This window comes from Elgaria multicarinata, chromosome 4, assembly GCF_023053635.1.
Source record: "Elgaria multicarinata webbii isolate HBS135686 ecotype San Diego chromosome 4, rElgMul1.1.pri, whole genome shotgun sequence".
Taxonomy (NCBI): Eukaryota; Metazoa; Chordata; class Lepidosauria; order Squamata; family Anguidae; genus Elgaria; species Elgaria multicarinata.
In genome coordinates, this window is record NC_086174.1 from 26,439,072 (window position 1) to 26,463,541 (window position 24,470).

The window sequence follows — 24,470 nt, forward strand, 5'->3', positions numbered from 1 at the left end:
TTAAAAGTATGATTTCCAAAACAGAATGCAAGCCCTAAGAAAATAAAAACAAAAATGAAGTTGTCAGAGACAACCCCCTCTCCCTGAAGAGAGATCTTGAATGGTGATGGTATTCCATGAAATGATCCACAAGGGAAAACCTGATTTTGAGTTGTGGGCGTTGCTTAAATGTTCTGGACATCTTTTCCAGGTTCTGGTGGTTTGATCAACATACAATTTGTCACAAGAACATTTACAGTGCAGCCCTACACATGTTTACTCAGCAGTATATCCCAGTGAGTTCAGTGAAACTTACTCCCAGGTAAATGGATATACAATTGCAGGCTTAATTACATTAACCTCATTAATGCTAGTGGAGGTGGGTTTTTATTTTATATTTATTGTTTATTTCATTTCTATACCGCTCAATAGCTGAAGTTCTCTTGACAGTTCACAAAAATTATAAGCCAGAAATACAAAACAATGAAAACATAATAGAACATCTTTAACATACAAAATTTAAAAACAATTTAAAACAGCTACAAGCCATTATAGTAAGATACTGGACCTGGTAAATACAATGACATAAATGCCCCATCATATGCTGTCAAATGCTTGTAATAGAGGGCAATCTTAACTTGGAGCTGCACCAGTGACAATATTGGTAGCAGACAGGTCTCAGTGGGGAGAGCATTCCATAATGTGGGGGGATGATGATGACACCACTGAGAAGACCCTCTATCTTGTTGCCACCTGCTGAGCCTTCTTCAGAGGAAGGCTCCATATGTTGATCATATTGTCCAGGTGGGCTAATGTCAGGAGAGTGCTCCGTTGGGTATTGCTGTCCTGAGCCATGTAAGTTTAACAGGGTAAATCAGCACCTTGAATTGAGCTTGGAAATTGGGCAATTTGCCGGCAAGCAGTAACATTACATGCTAACAACCCCCGTGTGACAAAGGTTCCAAAACAGTATTGTTATTCAAAACAATGTGATAACTTAGAAGGGAAAATATTCCTTTATGAATTTAGGTAATTCATAAATAAAATCTTTGTCTGTATATATTATATTCAGCAGAAGAAATGCAACTCAATAAAACGTTCTTCCTCAAAGTTCTTAACTTCTGAAGGTATCAGCAAGGTGGGGTCCTGCAAGCAAAGAATGTAGGAAGAGAAATGGGGAATTTGCCATAAAACTTTTTCCTTTTCTAGTGCAGTCTGTTTGGTATAACATTAGACATTGTCAACTTAGCCCCAATTCTAAGATAAAGCAGAGTTTGCTAAGTTTTCATAATTCTAGTAAATGAGGTTGAAGTACATAATTTCGAGGCTATTTGCAACAACTAAGTAGCCTATATTGATTATTCTCCCTGCTCTCCCCACAGGTCCATGCTTTAAATATCTTGAGGGCTTTATTCAAGGATACCCGCTTAGGAGAAAACATCATTCCTTATGTGGCAGATGGAATGCGAGCAGCAATATTAGGTTTTACGTCTTCTGTCTGGGCTGTAAGTTGATCCTTTACTTTGAGTGTATTAAGTTGGAAAGCCGCATGTTAATTAAGGTAACCAGGGCATTGATTATGTTTCTCAATAACACTACAATGTCTGATTGAAATTTTATGAATTCTTTTTATAGAGTTATATGGAATGTATGCTGAGTGGACAGCATGCTAGCATGGGGTAAATGCTATAAAACAGCCTACAGGACCTCTGCAGTTTGGCTCTTGGTATTCTTTTGCATCAACTAACTTTTCATTTGGTTTTATTTGATTTTTATTTAGTTTCCTACAATGAAGGCTGAACATTTATCTGACTTAAAAAAGTAACAGAGCTGTATTTTTCTTCTGACATGGAAAGCAGCTTTTAGTTATTTGATTAATATTGAAGCCCAGTGACTTCTAAACCTTTGTTTAATATTTTCATTTTTATATCTTTTGTAAACCACCCAGAGAGCTTCGGCTATGGGGTGGTATATAAATGTAATAAATAAATAAATATCTAGTCAATTAGAAGGTAGTGATTAAGTTTAGCCTGTGTTGGACTGCTTGGTCGTTTTCAATTCTGATAGCCCGCAACTCAAGATGATACCAGTTTATTTATTTTTTAGTATCTGTGCTCGATTAAAATGTAATAATGTATAACATAATATCATAAGATAAAAGAAACAAAATAGAGTTAAAAGAACTAATAACAAATTTCTAAATACCACTGTGACTCTGTTCAGACAACACGCTAAGCCACAGTGGTTAAATATTTTGAGTTAAACATTATGGCTTAGCATGTCGTGTGAACCATGACTTAGAGAGTCATATGAACCATTCCTAACCATGGTGGCTACATAACCACGATTTAAACACACTCACTAACCATTGCTGCAAAAGGGTTAGCAGCCTAACCATGGCTTAGCGTGTTCTCTGCCCTATATTTTAAAGGTAGTTTTGTCCATATGTGGACTCAGGAAACAGGTGTTCTGAAAGACAACTCAGTTTCTAGAGTTCCAATCTGAATATGCTGAATTAATGCTTTGGTTCCCAAAATTGGTGTTTTCAGTGAATTAGTGATCACTCAGATGACTCAAATTTTATTTTTTTATGAGGATATTTGGATAACTGGCCTTATGTTTTAGAGCCTGCATGATGATAACGGGAGCTGGTATTTTCTATGAAAAACCCACAAGCCTCCTGCTTGTGGCTGCAGAAATAGAAAGGAGAGACTATGGGATATTCACAATTTTGTTGTCTTGGGATTCGGCATTGAGGGTCTCTCATAAGGACTGAGAAAGTGGGGTCTAGAACCGACGTTGCAGCTTGCTCCCTTTTTTCTGGGGGCAGACCAAGGTTTGGTGTCAGGAACATAGGATGGTGTAGCTCTTTGATGGACTTCATTCATAAGGAGTAGCAAAGCTGGAGGGTGAGCTTTGTCTAGAGTTTATTATTTCAAAGACTCTTCCCAAGTTACTTTTCAGAAACCCAGGGTTGTGAGGTGGGGGGAACTTCTCTCTTAGGCATGAAAATGTAATTGCACAAGAGTAAGAGAGAACTTGTGTCTGGAAGCTTCTAGAATTCATTTTGGGGTATGCACATTATCCAAATGAAATGGGTGCATGCTGATTTAATGATCTTCCACTTTGAAAAATCTGACTCCTAGAAGAGTACCAAATTTTTCAGCGTAAGGCATGGCCCTCAGCTTCATTTCTATTTACAGGAAATCTAAACTCCCAGCTTGTATCCTTTTCTCTTAACATCAAGGGTCCATTAGCTATTCTGGCTCACTTCATCGTTGTCAACTAGCTGCATTGACCTACTCTACGAGTGCTTCCTTACCTCTCTAGAACAGATGCACAGAGTGCCTTTAAGGGCGGGGAGTTTAAAACAACAGCAACAACAAGAAGAGTTCGCTGAATTTGGCTATAAGAAGGAACTGTTATAACTTTAGTGAACATTAGAAGTGATAGCTTCCATGATTATATCCAGCAGTGTCATTCAGCTGATGGAAGGCATTCTGACAGTGGAACTGGCAAGGGATAATTCTTGCCCTGCCTGCCTGCTTGCGTCAGAGTTCACAGCACATTTCTTTATTTAACGACTCACTGATGGAATTCAACACATTTTGTTACTGATGCAGTCAGAAACGGTTTTCACAATCCGGAGTTACCGTTTAAATGTAGATGTGTGTGTTAGATAAATGTGGGTTTATGTTCTTGAATCTCAAGATGTTGTATATATGTGTTTATGCATTTATGTCCTTTAAATGAGTCTGTGCTTAATGAGGCATATGAGATATTTCGCCCCAAGCTGTAATCTCATAATATGAGCCTTGTATCTGTGTAAGGGTTGTAATACTTTAATGCACGTTGACCATTTATATAAATGTTTGTATAACATATTGTACAATGTGTACAATGTTGTTGCATATGTATAACATGTACAATTTTTGGCATATGTTGAATTTTTGGGGATACATACATCCCAGATAATACAGATTAAGAATCACCCAAAACCCCAGCTTGTATACAGTTCTATTCATTACTCCCCTGGGGTCCTCCTGTTTGTTCCCGTTTCTGCAGTGAGGGTTCCTCCCTTTTATGTAACATGCCTGCTTGCTCTGCCTGCCCCCTGTCTGCTTTGGAGGGCTGAAAAACTATTCGGAGCAGATTTTCAGGGGCCATGGAGTGCGGGGGTGGGGGGGGAGAGCAGGGGAAGGCCCCATCATACTATCACCCAGTCCTCCTCCTTGAGTTTATACGAAGGGAGTGCATGAACCATTTAACTCTGGCTGTCCTTATTTCCAAACCAGCCCAGTGTGTAAGAGGCAAAGATTTCAGCACCTCACTACGCAAATCATGAATAGTAGTATTTGTGTTTACTTACTATTCTATTACTACAAATAAGTATAATTTATTTAAATAATCTCTTGTTTTTTTCTAAACATTTCATATAGAGCAAATTCCTCTTTATCCACAGTTATTCCAATTCTCTACATATTGTATGTCATCATAGCTTATCGTTATATTTTGTATATTGCGTTGACCACTCTAATTTTTTTAAAGGGTGAACTATAATTCAAGTTACATTTTTTCACTTCATGTAGGAAGACTTTTTTCATTGTCTGCTTGGTTTCTTCTCTAGCAAAAACATAATATACACAATGTAAGCAACTAAAACACTGCTTAATGCTAATCTTTATGTTCTTTGATATATTAGGTGAGAAATTCATCTACACTTCTCTTTAGTACCCTAATTACAAGAATATTTGGAGTTAAACGAGGAAAGGACGAGAACTCCAAAAAAAACAGGTACATTCTTTCTGATGTTAAAAAGTGCCCCTGTAAAATATACTATGGCCAAGAACAATCTGAGAAATTTTGCTTACTTTTTATGGATTTATATGTAGCATAATGTTCCTAAAGCATTTCTGGCCTTGTTTCTGATCTGATGCCAAGAATTAAGTTCTGAGGTTAAAAAAAAAACCTATTCTGAGCAGCAAGTCTTAAATTGGGTTTAAAATGGTGCTCTAAGCCAGCTGTTGAATGTGGCTGAGTCTCTTCATTTTCAAAGATGTCTTGAGGAACTTGGCTCTCTCTCTCTCTCTCTCTCTCTCTCTCTCTGTGTGTGTGTGTGTGTGTGTGTGTGTGTGTGTGTATAGAGAGATTCATTTAGATTTCTACATATAAAAATGTAAGAAAGATGCTTATCTTAAGATCAAACTCCACCAAAGGGAAATTCAGAATGTAGTATTAAATACTAAGTATTTCAGTGATGAATGTCCAAGCCTCCAATCTCTGAACTGTACATTATATGACTATATTGTGGATCTAGCAAACGTGTTTTATTAGTATGTCGTGATGTCTCGCCCTGATGACGTGACTGGGTTTTATAATATTTGCTGAAAGCAAATACCCACATTGCTGTGTTTTTACCTTTTGCCTATCCACTGAGTTGCTGTTTTTCCATTTCTCCAATTCCCTCAAGAGTGAACCTCAGACATTTGTGCTTGCTGCAACTTGGATCTAATCTACATTTAACTGTAGATTTATAGTTTTAAGTGCAATCCTAAGCATATTTTCCCAGAAATCATTCTCATTAAGCTTAGGGGGCCTACTTCCAGGTAAGTGTGCTTTGAATTGTAGCCCTGGTTTTAGAAATCCTTACCTTTCTCCATCTCTTAAAAGATGCACCTAAAGCTCCAAGCATAGCTACAACCTTTGCATATAGAATCATAGAATAGTAGAGTAGGAAGGGACCTATAAGGCCATTGAGTCCAACCTCCTGCTCACTGCAGGAATTCACCTTAAAGCATACTCAACAGATGGCTGGCCACCTGCCTCTTGAATGCCTCTAGTGTGGGAGACCACGACCTTCCTAGGCGATTGGTTCCATTGTACTGCTCTAACAGTCAGGAAGTTTTTCCTGATGTCCAGCTGGAATTTGTCTTCCTGTAACTTGAGCCCATTATTCTGTGTCCTGAACTCTGGGATGATCGAGAAGAGATCCTGGCCCTCTTCTGTATTTGAAGAGTGCTATCATGTCTCCCCTCAATCTTCTCTTCTCCAGACTAAACATGCCCAGTTCATTCAGTCTCTCTTCATAGGGCTTTGTTTCCAGACCCCTGATCATCCTCGTTGCCCTCCTCTGAACATGTACCCCTTTTTCTTATTTGGTTGCTTTAGCTTTGCTGTACTTCAGCAATAGCATCACATTTTGATCTAGTTGCTCCCATGTACATGTTAGGGAGAACACATGGAGCTGTGAATACACAGGGGCTGCTCTGTTGTTTTTATGACATGGGACTATATTGGGCACACTTGGGGATTGTTGCTGTGTTTATGGTGTATTGACTGACAGATAGGGAAGAATGGGACAGCTGTGTTCATTGCTGGTATGGGTTGTGACCAGAGTCTAAAAACTGGCCGACAGGTTGTACTCTGTTCCTTCTGCCAGACATAGAGCAGCTCTGCATGTATTGCTACCCAGTTGTAAATGAGTATTTAAATGTGAGCCTTTTATTTTGCTCAGATGAAGTCACACAATCTGTAAGTGGAGAAATAATCGTGATGGCAAAGTAGGTTTAGGGGTGTAACTCTATCTTAGATGTTATGCATCACTTTCAATTCGAGGCTTAATATAAGTTAATAAAAGCGCAATCCTGTGGCCCCCCGACAGGGTCTGAGGGCCATACGATAGCTTGGATTCATGGATCTGGGTTCGGAGACAGTGCTCCGACTTCAGGCCCAGGAATTCAAACTCCCTGCCGTCTCCTCTTAACAGCCGGAGGGAACTGCGCTGGCTGCCTCTTCGAAGTTGAAAAAGCAGCCTCAGAGAGAAGAGAAAGGTGAGGGGAGAGAACTGGGCAAATGGGATCTGAGCTATCCCAGCCCTCCTCAGCCTCCTTCCCTCCCCCTCCACAGAGCTCTAGCTAGATGGGCCAAAACACTCTTTTAGCAAAAATGCAAATGTTGCCTTGTGCTCTTCCCACTCTGCATAGGATGCACGACAGCCTCAGAGTCCAGAGGCTGATGGGCATCTGGATAGAATTGCGTCCCAAGCGTGCGATCCCGTGTATGTTTAGATAGGAAAAAAGTCCTACAATTCCCAGCATACCCCAGCCAGTATGGCTCACTGGAGGGATGCTGGGAATTGTAGGACTTTTTTGAGGGGTGGCGGCAGCTAAACATGCGTGAAATTAATTATCTTTATCATCTTTAAAAATCTCTCTTTTAAAAAGTACAATCAGCATATGGTAACTGGAAGAAGGAGCAATACATTATTATAATTCAATGTGATGTGATTTATCTACATTGATCTACATGTGATTGATCCCATTAATGTTTATTTGTGGAGGAAAGGCATTGGTCATATGGCAAAATAAAAATGTGAAAGATTAACGACTCAGCTCAAGTGTACATGTAATATTTGAAATGACTTAGATTTAGCTTTTAAAATCAAATATGCTATATAAGGATGAATTTATCCAGAGCTTATAGTGAATAGCTATAGCCATATTTGTGAATGGCACGAACCCACGGATAAGATTTCACACATCTGCAGTCTCACTTCAAGAAAGTGTCTCTTGGGATGGGGGTGGGAGAGCAGATCCTGCATGTGAGAGAGCTTAGAAGTGGTGGTTTGTACTCAGGATGAAGGTCTAATTCCTAAATGTACTCCGAGTAGGTAACAGAGCAGATAGAGAGAAAGAGTGAGAGATCTAGCAGGGCAAAAAATAAGGAGAAGCAAGGGTAAAGCACAGGGTCCTAGGAGGACGCATACAAGGGCCACAATCCAGCATGAGAGTTAGACAAGCCTATAGATATGATTTAAATGGCTTAAAGCCAGTAGACTGAATTGGATTGTGGTCATGGTGTCTTATTGTCCAAAGTGCTGGTAAGGAAGTTATGAAAGGACATGATCTGTTGTTATTTATTTATTTCATTTATATACCACCCCATGGCCGAAGTTCTCTGGGTGGTTTACAAAGATTAAAACACAGAACAGTTATGTGGTGGCAAAGCAAGGGTGAAGTTGGCTGAGACTTAGGAGTCCCAAAATTTTTAGTGGATGAGCAGTGGCTCAAGAAGAAAATTTCCAGCCCAAATCTGGACAACCCGTGGCTGGTGGCCCTGACATTACCTGGTTTTCAATTTTTAAGGTTCTTGAGGAGTGGATAGCATGCTTGAGCCCAAGCAGCTCCAAATTGCGTCATCACAATTTAAAGGATGACTTTTTGGGCTTGATCCTTTTCCTGAAAATTATGAGAATCTCTGCTTCGGAAAATCTACAGGTTATATTTATCTATCCAGGTTCACCATTTGAGTCACTTCTGTAATAAAAAACTCCACTAGATGTCTCTCCTGATGCATGGTTTTTCTTGCAGAATAAATGCGGTGTACCTAAAGCAACTATATGTGGTTTGCTTTCCTTCAGGCAGCCTTTGTTTTCAAGCTGTATTGTGTTTGGATTACAGTCAAATAAATTTATGTAACTTTTTGGGTCATTTTAAATGAGCCAACATTTTAGAATTGGGAAGCCTGAAGGTAGGAACTTTTTCATAAAAGTGGATCTTGTTTCCACAGATGTTGTGTCGATGCACCCTCCCATACCTTTTGACTTTATTGGCAGCCATGAGTGCCTTTTAAAATTAGGCCACATGGGCAGGTGCAATCAGAATGAATGGGAAGTCTGATCCTCCAGACTGTGTGATGACAGAGGAAGCCTCATTCAAGTAGTTGTGGCTTGTGCCAGAGTGTTACTTTGAGGATCATTCCAATAAACGCCTTATTTCCATATCCATGGCTGAAAATCTAGGGGAGGATGATACAGAATGTTTTGAAAAGAAATAGAGGTCAGACAATTGAAAACATTTATTTTAATTCCTAGAAGAATCTATGGCAGTAGCACTATGTTTCACATTGATAAAGAATAACGAAAGAGCTCTTTCCCGGACAATTAAAAACCCGCAGTTTTACACTTGATTCATGAGTGTGTTTAAATCATGCATGCTTTACCCTTGCCATAGCTGAAGGCCTGCGTAGCTTACACCATTTCAACATTATCTTTCCCTCCCTTAGCCAAACTCTTTTGTAGATAGATTTAAAACAAATGGTGGAAAACATATTCACGCCCAGATGACTTCTACTCCCTTCTGTCCTACTCAACAGAGCAATCCTTCCACTCTGCTCTAAAACTTTCCCCTGGCTCATTACTCCTGCACTCCTCTTGACCTTCTCATACCTCTCAACTCTGCATGGGATGGGCGTATCTTAACTGAAAGTCTAACACATGTTTTCTCCTTCATCCTGTAGAAAGTGATGAATGAGAAGAGTATATACAGCAAAGACCTTTGTTGTGTAAGGTGCGGTTTGCATACAGTAAAGTCTACCAAATTAAACTTAAAGGAATCCCATAACTCCCAACTGCTTTCTGGTAACGATTTCACATTTGTTTCTGAGAGATAAATCCCACTGATAAAGAAGTTCAGTTATGTAAAGCACATTATATCCTCATGTCCTAGCACGGGTTTTGATATGAATGCCTATTTCAGTTCCTTGCACTTACTAATGTGGAATCTAAGATGATGCAAGGATGGGCAAGTTGTGTGCCACTGAGAGCCGTGTTGAAAGTCTGGTTAGCTGCTTCAATAACATGTAATGAAATAATATTTGAGGGAACATGGTTGATGTGTTTCACCTAACCCACAATGATTTTTATTTCTCAAATTGCCTTCAGAAGTGTGCCTTTTAAATCTTTATATATGCAGTTAGAAATCATGAGAAATGAAAAATGTAATGGATTGAGCATTTTATTTGCATTCCCATTAGTCATTCTTTAGTACAAGAGTTGCTATTAAGCTTTAAATTGTATCTCTAAGCCCATAATAGCCTGAAAGATTTTATCTCCACTGTGGATGTCAGATTTTCCCCCTGTTACTGAGTTGTTATAGGGGCTTCATGCTATGGGATTCCTGCTTCATGTCATAGGACCACTTCATAGGGCCATTACATTTTGAGGTATAACATGTGAATAAGAAAATCAGGTGCTAGAATACATGTCTCCTACAAGTTCCGAGAACTATGGCTCCTAACTATGGCTTCTTAGTCAGTGTAACGTATAAAACAATCCGCATTGTACTTTAGTAAAGATTGAGGAATGATGTTGAAGTGTAGCTTTTGGACAGTTATGTAAAAAGACCTGCTAAGGAATGAGAAAAAAATGGACTGAACTATTGAACTTTGGTACCAGCAGGGCCTACCTGTAACTTCCTGAAGCACACTTATCTTCTGTTTATAGCTTTGGACAATTTATTTATTTATTTATTTATTTATTTCATTTGTATACCGCCCCATAGCCGAAGCTCTCTGGGCAGTTTAAAAAAGTAATGATTCTTCCTTTATTGATATGTTGAGTGCAGATTTTTGTGAATTTCAATTAATGCCTTAGCAGAACTGATCAGGAAAACTCTTCAGAAATTGACATACATTTTTCGCCTTGGCATGGCAGATTTTTTGGAACTCCGTCATCTGTTTTAAGAACATAGGAAGAGTGATACTGGATCAGACCAAGGGTCCTTCTAGTCCATCACTCTGTTCATGCAGTGGCCAACCAGCTGTTGACCAGGACCCCACAAGCAGGACATGGTCTCCATTCATCATTTGGCGGCTAGGATTATTTTCTTGGCTCGTTGTTTTGACAATGTCACCCCTCTTCTAAAATCCCTCCACTGGCTTCCTATCTCTTATAGAATCCAATACAAGCCGCTGCTTCTCACTTTTAAAGCCTGTCATGATCTAACTCCTCCCTACCTTTCGTCCCTTATTTCACGTCATCGTCCTGCTCGTGCCCTCCGCTCCAATAACACCATGTCTCTTACCTGCCCAAGAGTTTCCACTTTGCTTGCTCGCCTTTGCCCGTTCTCGCTCGCTACCCCCATGCCTGGAATTCTCTTCCAGTGCATTTGCGGAGCCGCGACATCCATTTCAGTTTTTAAATCTCGCTTGAAAACGTTTCTTTTCTAGAAAGCTTTTCAATTGTAGCATGATCATACTAGTCTATATTTTAGTTTTAATGCCCCCTACCCCGGTTGGTTTTTCCCCTCCCTGCCCTGTCTGTTACTGTGAATTTGGATTGTAAGCCATATGGCAGATCGTCTTGTTTTGTTTTATTGTGTACAGTGCCATGAACATTGATGGCATTTTATAAATAATAATAATAATAATAATAATAATAAGAAGAAGAAGAAGCAAGACATGGGTGCAACAGCACCCTCCCTACTAGTGTATATAGGCTTACTGCCTGCAGCACCATGCCCTTAATCATAGCCACCATTTGTTGTTCTGAATGCCGTAAGTGCTCAGCATGCCTTAATTTGGCAGTCTCATTCTGTCCTGTGTACATTTATATTTTAAACTGAATTGGCAAACTTCTGTGAGGTTCAGGAATCAAAACAGGCTGTAGAGAGAAGCATGTGTCATTGATTTGGAAGAAAGTCCTGGACATGTGTCTGTATGTGTAAAAGGGAGTGTGAATTTATCAGATGAAATAATTCTGGCATTACTCATTATTGAATAGCATGCCCTGCTAAGAGAAGGCATAGATTGGTAGAGCAGATTCTCTATTGAAAATTAATGGAAAGAAGCACCAGAGTTTCAAAGGCTGAATTTGTATAATTCAAAAGCATACAAAGGTTGTTGGAAAATGAAGTTGATCGGGTTTTTTTTTTTTTTTTAAATGGCATAAAGTGTGAGACTTATAGTTAGTGTATCTGTTGGGAGATGCTAAAGAATATTAGGATTATAGCCATAATATAATGAAGTGATTTATCTATTAAGGCAACAGCACAGTACTCATTGGGGTTTATTGTTTTTCCATTCAGCAAGTACGTGCATACTTCAAGAGCTGCTGGTCTGCAACTTATATCTGTAATCATGAAAGGACAGACCTTGCCTCAGTTTTCCACACACTAGTCACGTCCAGGCTCAACTACTGTAATGCGTTTTACGTGTGGCTGCCTTTGAAGATGGTTCAGAAACTTCAACTGGTGCAGAATGTGGCCACCCAACTACTGATAGGGTCAAGGCAATTTGATCATATAATGCCTATATTGTACCACCTGCATCTTTCTGAGCCCAATTCAAACTGCTGTTTTTGACCTTTAAAGCTCTAAACCAGTGGTTCCCAATTGGCGGTCCGTGGACCCCAGGGGGTCCACGCAACCCACCCAGGGGGTCCGTGGCACCATTCACATATTCATTCATTTCTGGAGTCCACTGACAACGAATTCCTACCAGAAGTAAAATATAACATCACTGAGCACCTGCGTGATTTAGCGACTAACTTCAGTGATTACTTCCCTGCACCTAATCCTGAAAACTCATGGATAAGGAATCCTTTTGAATTTGGTGATGTACAACTAACATAGTTGGTGATGTACAACTATCTGTGGAAGAGCAAGATGCACTTGTTGACATGACTTGTGATGGTTCATTGAAATCATTTTTCAAAGAATGTAGACTAGACCAATTCTGGGTAAAATTTTTTCATGATTATAAGAAGTTAGGTGAAAAATCTTTGAAACATCTACTGTATTTCTTCAATTGTAAGATGCCATCAATTGTAAGACGCACACTAATTTCAGTACCACCAACAGGAAAAAAAACCTAAGACACACCCGCGATTCTAAGATGCACCCCGTTTTTAGAGATGTTTATATGAGGAAAAAAGTATGTCTTAGAATTGAAGAAATACGGTAGTTCCCTTTTGTTCCACATACCTTTGTGAACAAACATTTTCGACATTTTGTTATATGAAGAACAAGCATAGTAATCGGCTTGATATTGATCCAGTTTTGAGATTAAAAGTAGGAAATATTGAACCGGATGTGGAAGGGATTGTTCGGGACAACAAGAGGCATGATTTCTCCCATCACATTTCGGTTTAGTAGTTGCTAGACATGTCATAATTAGTTCAATTGTAAACTCGATGTTAGTAAAATTAAATTCGTCTTTATATTCCTAACTAAATCATTGTCATTTTTGCATGGTAATATCACAGATATCACAAATGTTATGGTCTGTTTTTTAGTATACCTAAAATCCTTTGCTTCTTATGGGCTACTCCTTATTTTCTCCAAAACTTGCTTCGCACAGGTAACTACCATAGAGATAACAATTTTTTCAAAAGTAGGGGGTCCATGGCTTGGCATTTGAAAAACAAGGGGTCCGCAGTACTTAGCTAATTGGGAACCACTGCTCTAAACAGTTTGGGTCCAGTTTGGGACCTAGTTACTTGAAGGACAACCTTCACCTGTCCGTATTTGTCGGCTACAGGTGAAGATTTACGGCCGTTGATAGTAAATGTATCCAGATAGCCAGATACTCTGCAACAAACTTCCTCAGCTTGAATGCCTGTGGAGTTGAATGATGCTGTCAAGAGCCACTGAGCAAGGTTCCTGGATGCAAATAGAGTTCAGGGTCACGGTTCCAGGGGTCGGGATTTAGCTGGGAGTCCTGACGTCTGGGAAGTTGGATACACAGAACACTGAAATGGGTGTGTTGTTTCCAGCCTCTTAGCTGTGCTGCTCTGAGCCTTTTAAGTCCTAACCTGACACCAGGTACTGGCATTTAGCCCCGTAGCTTCCCTGATCTGGCAGCCTGCTGAGTTGATCCCTCACTCTCAGTAAACCACGGTCAGCTGGGGTTGGAGGAGTCTCATGATACCCTTCATCATTCTCTGAGTCCATTAAAGGGGCTTGTGCCGGGTCTTGCCTGCTCTCTGAGAGCAAGGGCTCCTGCTCACCTTGGCCACTAGTCCCCTCCCCAGGATTTGTTGGAGCTTGCTCCCCTTCATCCTCTGATGATGAGGATTCTGGGGGAGGCATCACCCATATCAGCCTGCCCACACTAAGTTCATAAAGAGAGGCCTTTCTCATTTACCTACCTGTGGGAACAGTTAGGTGAGTGTTAGGTGAGTGTTCACACAGGAGAGGGCCTTCTCTGCGGTGGCCCCAAACCTCTGGAACAAACTTCCATCAGAGATCTACAATGCACCATCCTTGCAGGCTTTCAAGAAGGCCTTAGAAACATTTTATTTTACCATGGCCTTCCCATGAATAATGCTGCTATTGTTGTTCCTGCTAGTTTTATTGTTGGTTTTGTTGTTTTAATTGCTATTTTATTGTGATCATGTTTTTATTGCTTTTAATACTTTTTTGGCTTTTAATATTTTATGTATTTTATTATTATAAGCTGCCTTGTATGGGCCTCTGCCCTGAAAGGCGGCCAAGAAATATTTTAAATAAATAAAATAAATTTCTAGTAAACATTTCAAGTCTTTGATTTAAAGACTATATCAGTTTCTTTGATAAAAAAAAATCACCATTGCTGTATGTTTTAATTATATTACTGTTTAAGATTTTAATTCAATCAGATTTTTGGGGTACAATCCTATGTTGATAGCCAGGAGCCTCCGAAATCCTCACCTCCATGCTCCAGCTGCCCTGCATTTTTGCTAGACAGACAATTTCGCCTGCCTTGCCTTCAGAGCAGAAGGGAAGAAGTCTGGGACAAGCATAGGAAGCTCTGTAAGGCAGGTTCCCCAGTCTCCTCCCCTCCCCATTCCTGGGACTGCCCCCTTTCCTTCGCCTCTGTACTCAGGTTTCCAAGCATGGAGAGGTAACCAGCTCAGTACTCCCCATGCTGGCTACAAGGGGAAGGACGAGGGGAGCGCGGTTTACTGTCTCCAAAGTCGTAGCCTTACCTCTGTTCTTGGAGCCAGTAATTTTAGCATCCAGATACTATGGGAGATAAAAACAATCAGAGATGGCACCAGGATTGAGGGGGCTCTGTGAAAGCTGCTCTCTGGTCCCTGTCACCTGAAGCTTACGAAGGACAGAAGAGATGAATGGGGATGAGTCATGGCATGGGGTGGAGAATGTGGATAGGGAGACATTTTTCTCCCTCTCCCATAATACTAGAATCCAGTGGGTCATCCCATGAAGCTGATTGGTGGGAGATTCAGGACAGATAAAAGGAAGTACTACTTCACACAGTGCATAGTTAAACTCTGGAATTCACTACCATAACATGTGGTGATGGCCACCAATTTGGATGGCTTTAAAAGGGCTGGATACATTCCTGGAGGAGAAGGCAATCAACGGCTACTAGTTCTGATGGCTAAGTGCAACCTCCAGTATCCGAGGCAGTATGCCTGTATACACTAGTTGTTGGGGAACATGGGTGGGAGGGTGCTGTTGCACCATGTCCTGCTTGTGGTTCTCTGGTCAACAGCTGGTTGGCCACTGTGTGAACAGAGTGCTGTACTAGATGGACCCTTGGTCTGATCCAGCAGGGCTCATCCTTATGTGGCAGTGGGGACAGGTGGCTTAGGTAGGGTCAGACGGCCACCCTCAAGTCAGCTGCCAAGTATCTCCCCAATGCCTAAGGGCATCCCGTTCAAACTGTGTCCTCAACCACTGTGCATGTAGTGTTTTCACACCAGTGCACTGCCCATTCCTGGTATGATAGAACTGCATGCACATGTGAACCAACCAGACTTAAATGAGTGCATGCAACACTGTACAGGTAAATTCTTCTTGCTTATCTGAGGTCATGCATCACAGTATCTGAAGAAAAAAAAAGAGTTCTAAAAATCGTTTACTGGAAAAAGGCTATTTTTGTAAGCGAGATACAAAACATTAACAAATAAACAACATGCCTTAAGTTCCCATAATATTAAGTACAATTATAAGGAACAGATAAGAATTCTGAATAGCTGGCAGTACAGTGGAGGGAGGCAGTTAGTTTCAGGTTCTAGCATCAATTTGGATACAAGCTGAAGATTGGATATTCTCTTGGGCTTTTTAAAGAGGTTACATGTCCAGATTTCTTTCTTTGTGTACTGTTAGCTTCTTCAAGGGACATTTATGGATCAGCAGTGTAGCTCACTTTATGCAACATAGTTGGTTGAATTAGTGGTGCTTATGTCCTCCCTGAAAGCACACTGGAAGATGATGATGATAATAAATAATTTATTTCTTACCCGCCTCTATATTTTGATCGAGGGGGGGAACAACAGTAAATATAAAATACATAAAACTGAATTAAAACATAATATACATTGTTAAAACATCCATTGTTCCATCCAGTCTGAGTACTATCTATAGTGTACACTCCACTGACTGGAAGTGGCAAGGCAGTGTTTCAGAAAAAAACCTTTCTCTGGAGATCCCAGGAATTGATCCTGCATAGGAATTAAAGCCGGGGGGGGCGGAGCTTGGCGGCCATGAAGCTGGTAAGAGTTTCTTAACTTTCCAACCGGCCACGCCAGAAAAGTCAATTATCTCCTTTTAAAAGGGCATAAATTTCAAAGGAACACGATGGAAAAGGACTATGAATATTAATTGTTGATGTTGCTGATAATGGTGCAAAGTTGAAATGATTTAAAAGTGAGAAATTTGAAGCGGCTGGAGAAACGTCTCTGTGGAAAGTGAAACTGATTGCTAGGTGCCGGAAAGTGCACGGCAGTTAATGGTTTGTTATTGTTAGAGACGTGGACTTGATTTATGGTGAATCTCACTTTTTATTGGAAAGCGAAGAGCTGTAAAACACTGGCTTTATAGAGTGAAAGTAACCCAGGCACAGACTGACGGAAGGACGGTGTGCTAATTTGAGATCAAAGGGGGGGGGAGGTGGACTGCAGCTTTGGAGCGTTTGCAGCGTTTGCAGCGTTTGGCGGGGAGACGGCTGTTTGGTGCTGTCGGGACTGTGTTTATGGTTGTTTCGGTCTCCCCCAGTGAATGCTGTCTTGATGTGTGGTGAAATTCCCCCCCCCCCAGAGAAGAAAGAGTTATTAAGTATTGAAAAGCACAGAGAGATAAAAATAGCCTGGCAAGAAGGGGAGCCGGGATTCAAGAAGGAGATTTATGCCCTATGTCGAATATAAAAAGAAAGATTAAAAAGGAAATTGCAAAAGTTACGTGGTCAAGGAAACGACCCAGTAATCATAACCTCCCCAATCTGGAAAAATTGGCTTCGGAAGAAGAGCAGGAAGATACAGACACAGCAACAGAAGAGATTAAAATGGCCGAAGGTGGAAAATCAGCTGGCAGCCAGCCAGCCACCTTAGCTGAAATCAAGAGTGTTATTGCAGAAAACAATGCAATCATTTTTAAAAAAATGGACCAGCAAACGGAAAAATTGGATAAGCGGATGATTGTGTTAGCTGATAAAATCACGCAGAACGTCAAGAGTATAAAGGATTTGGAGGCAGGAGCAGACCTGATCGAGAAGAGACAACAGGCTTTTGAAAAATCGTCTAATGTGCAATTCCAGGACCACGAATTACGGCTGATAGCCTTAGAAGATCAAAACCGTCGTTCATCACTTTGCATAAAACATTTAATTCAAGTACAAGGAGAAAATTTGCGAGATATAATTTTGAAGTGGTTTAAAGAGATGATGCCTGATTTGGAATTAGAGGAATGTGAATTGGACCGAGTCCATAGAGTGGGGGGGGCAAAATTACAAAGGAGCTACCAGAGATATTTTGGTGAAAATTGGCAATTACTATAAAAAAGAGCAAGTTATGAAGAAACTGAGATCTATGGCCCAGCTACAGTATAAAGGCAAATCAGTGCAAATTTATAATGATCTTGGTCAGCACACACTGAATTGGAGACACAGTGTCAAGCCAATAACTGAAATATTAGTGAAAAAAAATATTACATATTCATGGGCTTATCCTGTTTTCTTAAGATTTACATATGGTAGGGGGGAGCACAGAGTAACTTCTTTGGATCAGGGTAAGGAGTTGTTGAAGAGCTTGGGTCTGTATGAGGAAGCAAGTGTGACTGAAACAGGTGGGGGGGAGATGAGGCTGGGGCATCTGGGATGTAATAGAATTGTTAACTGTATTATGAGATAATTGTAGATAGAAATGTTAAACATAGAGACCTTGCCGGCCAGGCGCAGCACTGCCTCCCCCCCTCCCCCTAAAGTAGATGGCTGGAGTGTTAGACTTACGGGGATTTGGGGGGGGAAGAGGTGGGGGGAGGGGAGGGGGAAGGGGGGATGGTATGGGTTAGAGTAAGGGGATTGAGGGTTTTGTTATGGTGTTTGTGTTTTTATGTATGTGAATTTGAGTTTCAGAGCACAAGGGATCGGAAGAGACATCAAAAGGGTGAATATGGATAAAAAAATAAAAGTATCAACACTTAATGTTAAAGGTTTGGGGGCAGTCGTGAAAAGGAGGAGAATAGAACAAATGTTTAATAAGGAAGGATCTGACATTATAATGATGCAAGAAACACATCAAGGGTTCGAGAATGCAAATATGATAAGGATCAAGTGGTTAGCTTATTATGAAAAGTCATTGGGGACTTCAAAAAAAATGGAGTGGCCACTTTGATTTTAAAAAAAAGTGGATTTAGAAACCATAAAAAAGGATGATAGTAGTAGATATCTTATGATAAAAGGTAAAATTGAAGGAAAGGTATATACATTAATTAATGTTTATGCCCCAAATGAGAGACATAGAGAGTTTTTTATAAAATTATTTAAAGAAATAGAAGAATTCAAGGAGGGGTATGTTATCTTAGCTGGGGATTTTAATATGGTTATGGATAATAGATGGGACATGTCAAACCCCACTAATGTTGAAAAGAGGAATGATATTACTATATTGAATAAATTAGTAAAAGAAAATGATTATGTGGATTCTTGGCGCCTACTTAATGAGGCTAAGCCTGGGTTCTCATATTACTCCCCAGTTCATCATACATACTCCAGGATAGATCATATATTTATCTCAAAAGATTTTGCAACTAAGATTTGTAAAATGGAAATGGGGGTAATAACGGTAACTGACCACACGTTGTTAAGTTTAGAATTTGCAATTAAGAAGAATTATAAAGAGGCGTATAGGTGGAAAATGAACACAAAAATATTGAAATATAATAAAGTGGTAGAAAAAAATCAGAGGGAATTGTCAGAGTCATGGGAAATCAATGAAAAGGGAGGAACAGCTGGGTCAGTCGTTTGGGACACCATGAAGGCTGTAGTAAGAGGAATCTGTATTAGAGAAATGTGCAACTTAAAAAGATAACAGTATGCAGAGCAGGAGAAGCTAGAGATAGAAATTAGAAGTTTGGAGGAAGAATATTGGCAGGGTAAAAATAAATATAAATTAATAGAAATACAAGCTAAGAAGAAACAATTAGAAAATTTAAATTTAGAGGAAGTTCAAAAAAATTTAATGTATATGAAAAGGGAGTATTTTGAAAATAGTAATAAGAATTCTAGATTGCTTGCCAGACTCACACAAAAGGAAAAAGCGAGAAATGGGATAGGAGCATTGAAGGATAATCAAGGGAATTATTGTCATACAATGAAGGATAAAATAAAAAATTTTCAGAAATTTTATCAGGAATTATATAAGGGTAAAGAAATTCAAAAAAAGAAGTTGGAGGATTATATAGGAAGGTATATAAAGAAGGGAATAAAAATAGTACATAAAGAGCAAATGGAGAAGGTAATAACTCAAAGAGAAGTTGAAGATGTAATTGATAATTTGAAAGTGGGTAAATCACTGGGAGCAGATGGCTTAGGATCAGAATATTATAAAGTTTTTAAGGAGTTTTTAGTTCCGAAATTATTGAAACTTTACAACGCTATATTACAGGGAGAGAAGATACCAGAAACATGGGAACACTCATTGATAATATTAATTTCAAAACCAGACAAAGATTTGACTATCCCTGATTCATATAGACCTATTTCATTAATAAATCAAGATGCTAATTTTTTTTCATCTATTTTGGCTAAACGGTTAAATAAATTTATATCAGAATATATAGGAGAAGATCAATGTGGATTTGTGGCGGGGAGGCAGATGCATAGTTTAGTGGGAAGAGTTTTAAATGTAATACACGCAATAAAAAAATCAAAGATCAAGGCAGGAATTTTGGCATTGGATATTTTTAAGGCTTTTGATTGTGTGAGCTGGCAGGCATTAAAGATTATTTTAGATAAAATGGGATTTGGAAATAAATTTAAAACTATAATAGAACAGTTATATTCCCAAAATACAGCTGTAGTGGTGGTAAACGATGGACTCACTGAAAAGATACGACTAGCCAGAGGTACAAGACAAGGATGTCCGCTCTCACCGGTCCTATTTGTAATGGTTATGGAAGTATTGGCGAACGCAATAAGAGATGATGGAGAGATAGAAGGAATTGGAGATGTAAGGAAAATAAAATTGAATATGTTTGCGGATGATACCCTATTGACTATTAAGAATCCAATAAGAAAAATAGATAGAATTAAACAACAATTGAGAGAATTTGAAGAAGCTACAGGATTAAGAATAAATTGGTCCAAATCAGAGATGATTTTGTTTAATCATACTAAGAAGGAAGAAAAGGAATGGGAACGTAAGGGAATAGAAATGAGAGTTAAGGAACAGATTAGATATTTGGGAATTAAAATTACAAAAAAGACAATTTAGAAAAGGAGAATTTAATGAGGTTAAAAAAAGAGGTATTAGAAAAATTGGAAAAATATAAAAGATTAAATCTATCTTGGTTTGGAAGAATAGCATTAATAAAAATGAAGATTTTAGCTAAGATTAATTTTGTGTTTAGGATGTTACCAATAAAAATTTCAGAAGTTGAGATAAAAAGTTGGCAAAATATTATAAACAAATATTGTAACGGAGATAAGAAAGCGAGGGTAAATAAGAATAAATGGTATTTAAGCCAAAAAAAGGGAGGATTGGGTCTCCCAAATATAAAATTATACTATGTAGCAAACAGGTTAAGACATATTGTAGAAGCAATTATAGGAGTAGGAGATTTAGATTGGATGGAGGATAAAACTACATGTAATGTAGAGATGAGTTTGGAAAATGTTTTTTTTAAGGAAGGAGGGAGAAAGTGGGTTGAAAGTATAGATAATCCACTCCTGAGGTCTCAATGGGAAATTTGGAGTAAATTTAAAGGGAAGCTGATTCCGAGCAACTCTCCCTTGTCACCGGTAATAATGTTCAAGAATTTCCCAGAAGAACTGAAGGGTAGATTAAGTAAAATATTAAAAGAGAAAAACAAAATGAAATTAAAGGATTGGTTAAGAGATATAAATACAAGAGAAGATATGGAAGAGCTGTTAAAGGAGAAAAAATTATCTTGGTTAGAGTATAGGCAATTAGAACAGTGGAATAAAAAGTGGATTAAAGAAAACAGAGTTTGTAGAGAAGTGACGAAGTTTGAGGAGTTAATAGTAAATAAGGAAAAAGGTAAAGGAGGAAGTATAGTCTTAAAAGGGTTAATGAGTGAAATATATAAAATATTGTTAGAAAAGGGGCTAATGGATAGCTCAGGAAAAATGGTATGGGAGACAGATTTGAAGGTACAAATAGGGCGACAGAGCTGGGAGGGACTGTGGAAACAAAGAGTGTTGAGAAGTATGTCAGTGAGAATAAAAGAGAATTACTTTAAAATTTTGTGGAGGTGGTACCTAACCCCGATTAGATTGAATAAGATAAATAATCAGCATTCAGCAAATTGTTGGAGAGGTTGTGGGGAAAAAGGAACGTATTTACATATGTGGTGGGAATGCAAATATGTACAAAGATTATGGAAGATGGTGTTTTTTGAAATTGAAGAAATAGTGGGAATAAAAATAGAACAAACACCAAAAATTGCATTACTGTCACTATTTGAAGATTTAAAATGTGGAAAAGAAATTAAAGAATTGATATCGAGTTTGCTGACTGCAGCACGATTGATGGTAGCTAGGAACTGGAAGATTCGGGGGAATATTCTATTGAAGAATGGTATAGAGAAGTTTGGGATATAGCTATTAATGATAAATTGACCTGTAATATTAAGTAGAGGAAAGGTATAACTAAAATAAATGAGTTTGAAGGAATTTGGAAACAGTTCCTAATATTTGTGTTTTCTAAGGGAAGTGGGAAACCGCCAGCGGAAGAAAGCATGAGATTTTGGAAGCAGGAATAGATCCCGAGGTGGGGGGTGCACTTATATGTTAAGAATGCTTATATTGTATGATAGGATAGGTTATAGATAATATTTACTCATATTTATGTATTCAACATTTACTCAAAATGTATGTAGTATGTTGTGTTGTTGTTTCTTTTTTGTAAGATGTTTATTTTGTGTTTAAAAAAAAAAAAGGAATTAAAGCCAGACTGCTCACTTGAGGGAATAATATTAAAGGCAAAACTGAAGTACTTTGGCCACATAATGAGAAGACAGGATACCCTGGAGAAGATGCTGATGCTAGGGAAAGTGGAAGGCAAGAGGAAGAGGGACTGACCAAGGGCAAGATGGATGAATGATATTCTGGAGGTGATGGACTTGACCTTGGGGGAGCTAGGGGTGGTGACGGCCGACAGAAAGCTCTGGCGTGGGTTGGTCCATGAAGTCACGAAGAGTCGGAAGCGACTGAACGAATAAACAACAAAAATACCTGTCTACATAAACTTGAGATATTAGTTATGCAATCAGATATAACTTGGGAGTCAAATCTCTTGAAGACAGGAGGGAATGCCTAGTCCCCCGTCTCTTTTGTCACATTCATGCAAAACATGTACTCTGCCAAGTAACATGCCACAGGTCAAATTTTGTGAATTATTATTTTTTACTTTAACAAAAAAGTCTGTCAAAAACAACATTGAAATGTCATTTAGTTTCAATAGCAGTTACAGAACCCCGCAATCGCTTTGGGCACACAGTATTCATTTTAGAGTCCTTTAGATGCTGAAGATGGTTTCTACACTTTCCTTTTATTATTAGTTTTACCTTATTTGTGGTCCCTGTACAGTCTCACTTATGGGATCTGTGGTTGCACAGAGTTAGTCTTAGAACATTGTAGCCCAACACCCTAGCCAGGGAGCTAGGTCTCACTGCTTCTCTCTTTTCAGGGGAGGTATTTCATATGTACACCTTGGGACGGGGAGTGCCTTCCTGCTCAGTTCTCTTTTAGCTGTCCCAGTAGCAGCACTAGAGGAACGTGTTCTGTTTTCCTTTTCCTTTTCATATCTTTGGTCATTCCTTCCTTCAGCAGGAAGCTTTCTGAGTTCTTTTTTGCTTTCTTTAGTCTGGAGCATTATTCCTCATTGTATTTTTTTTTTAATTTATTGTTTTCTTCTTGTCTGCTAAGTGCCTATAGTGCATCAGGCTTCCTTTAAACATTGCTGTTATTGTGTGTGTGTGTGGGGGGGACATCCTACTTTTGGCCACAACCGCTATTTGACTTGCTTGGGAGAGGGGTACAAGGTAGACAGATACACCCATTTACTTAGATTTACCAAGCAAACATACTGCAGTTTTTTACAAGACGTTGTGCCTCACTGTTGGACAACGCTCTTTCAAATGCTAAAAGCACTATTGTTCCAAGAGTGCATTATTTGGCGGTACAGCTGTGATAATCCTTCAAGGCAGTAATCAAAGGAAGTAAATCAGCAGAGATTAGTTTGGGATGTCCTGGAAACTTCTTAAACGGTAAATACAGTATGAGTGCAGCCACAAAGCTGGTATATGCCTAAATACCACTTTTGAGCTTTATTTTTGGAACGTTATAGCTGTCAGTCCCTTTGCATTAAAAAAAAGACTTTATCTTGAGATTTTTAAAAAATTCCTGTGCACCATCTGATGCATTTCCCCCCTCAAACACTGATTTTCTTAAGACGTGTGGGCTTTCCACAGCTGCTCTTCTCATGCCTAAATACACAAAGGTATCATAAATAGCAAACTAACAGGTATTGAGAGACTGGGGCATAAAAGAGATCAAAGCAAACAGACCGTGCAGTCATTTCAAAATCTTGGCTGCCTGCTCTTGTAAATAAGAGTGCTTCTAAAGCAGAAAGCATTCAACTACTGTATTTATATAGGCCTTGACTGACAGTTCAGTTATTAACTTCATAAAAACACAGGCAACGTAAACTAGTAGGAATGTTTGCTCTAGCAGTTTCTATCTGAAAGAAAATGAAAACCAAGGTATAATGGCTTGCTCTCTGTTTCTCTAAAGTATTTATTTTAGAACTATGCAGTATAAAAGAATGTTTTCCCAAGTCAATGAGCTTAAGCAATGTTGCTTGCTTTCTGGTATTTAAGTATGTTGTTGTTCCTTGGAAAACAAATGCCACATTTATCAATCTTTTTTTTCATTTCAGTGATGCTTAATGATCCTTCTAGTTCGCCTGTCATTCTTTTTCTTGGTATAATCTAAATTGTTGTGAATATGGATAAAGAGAAAATGGAAATATTGGCTCCTAATGTGTAGGGGTGTACACTCAACAGAAAATTAGGCTCAGACCCCAATTTAGCACTTTGGAAAATGGCCCAATTCAGCTTGGACCAAATTGGAAACTGTCCACTTTGACTCTGGTACTGAGACTCAGTTGAGATTCAGAAGTCTGAGGCTTCATTCCTCACATTAACTATCATGGGGAATAAGAAAATGTTTTTCTGTTTGTAGAAGTG

The 24,470-nt window shown here is 39.0% G+C and overlaps 1 protein-coding gene across 1 annotated transcript in view; it reads left to right on the top strand.

The window, feature by feature from the left end:
* The window catches only part of THADA (THADA armadillo repeat containing), a 173,912-nt gene that overhangs the window by 51,319 nt on the left and 98,123 nt on the right, over positions 1-24,470 (top strand). The window contains exons 24-25 of the mRNA XM_063123991.1: positions 1,362-1,484; positions 4,682-4,773. Of these exons, the coding sequence (XP_062980061.1) occupies positions 1,362-1,484; positions 4,682-4,773 (215 nt within the window). The remainder of the gene's footprint in view (positions 1-1,361; positions 1,485-4,681; positions 4,774-24,470) is intronic.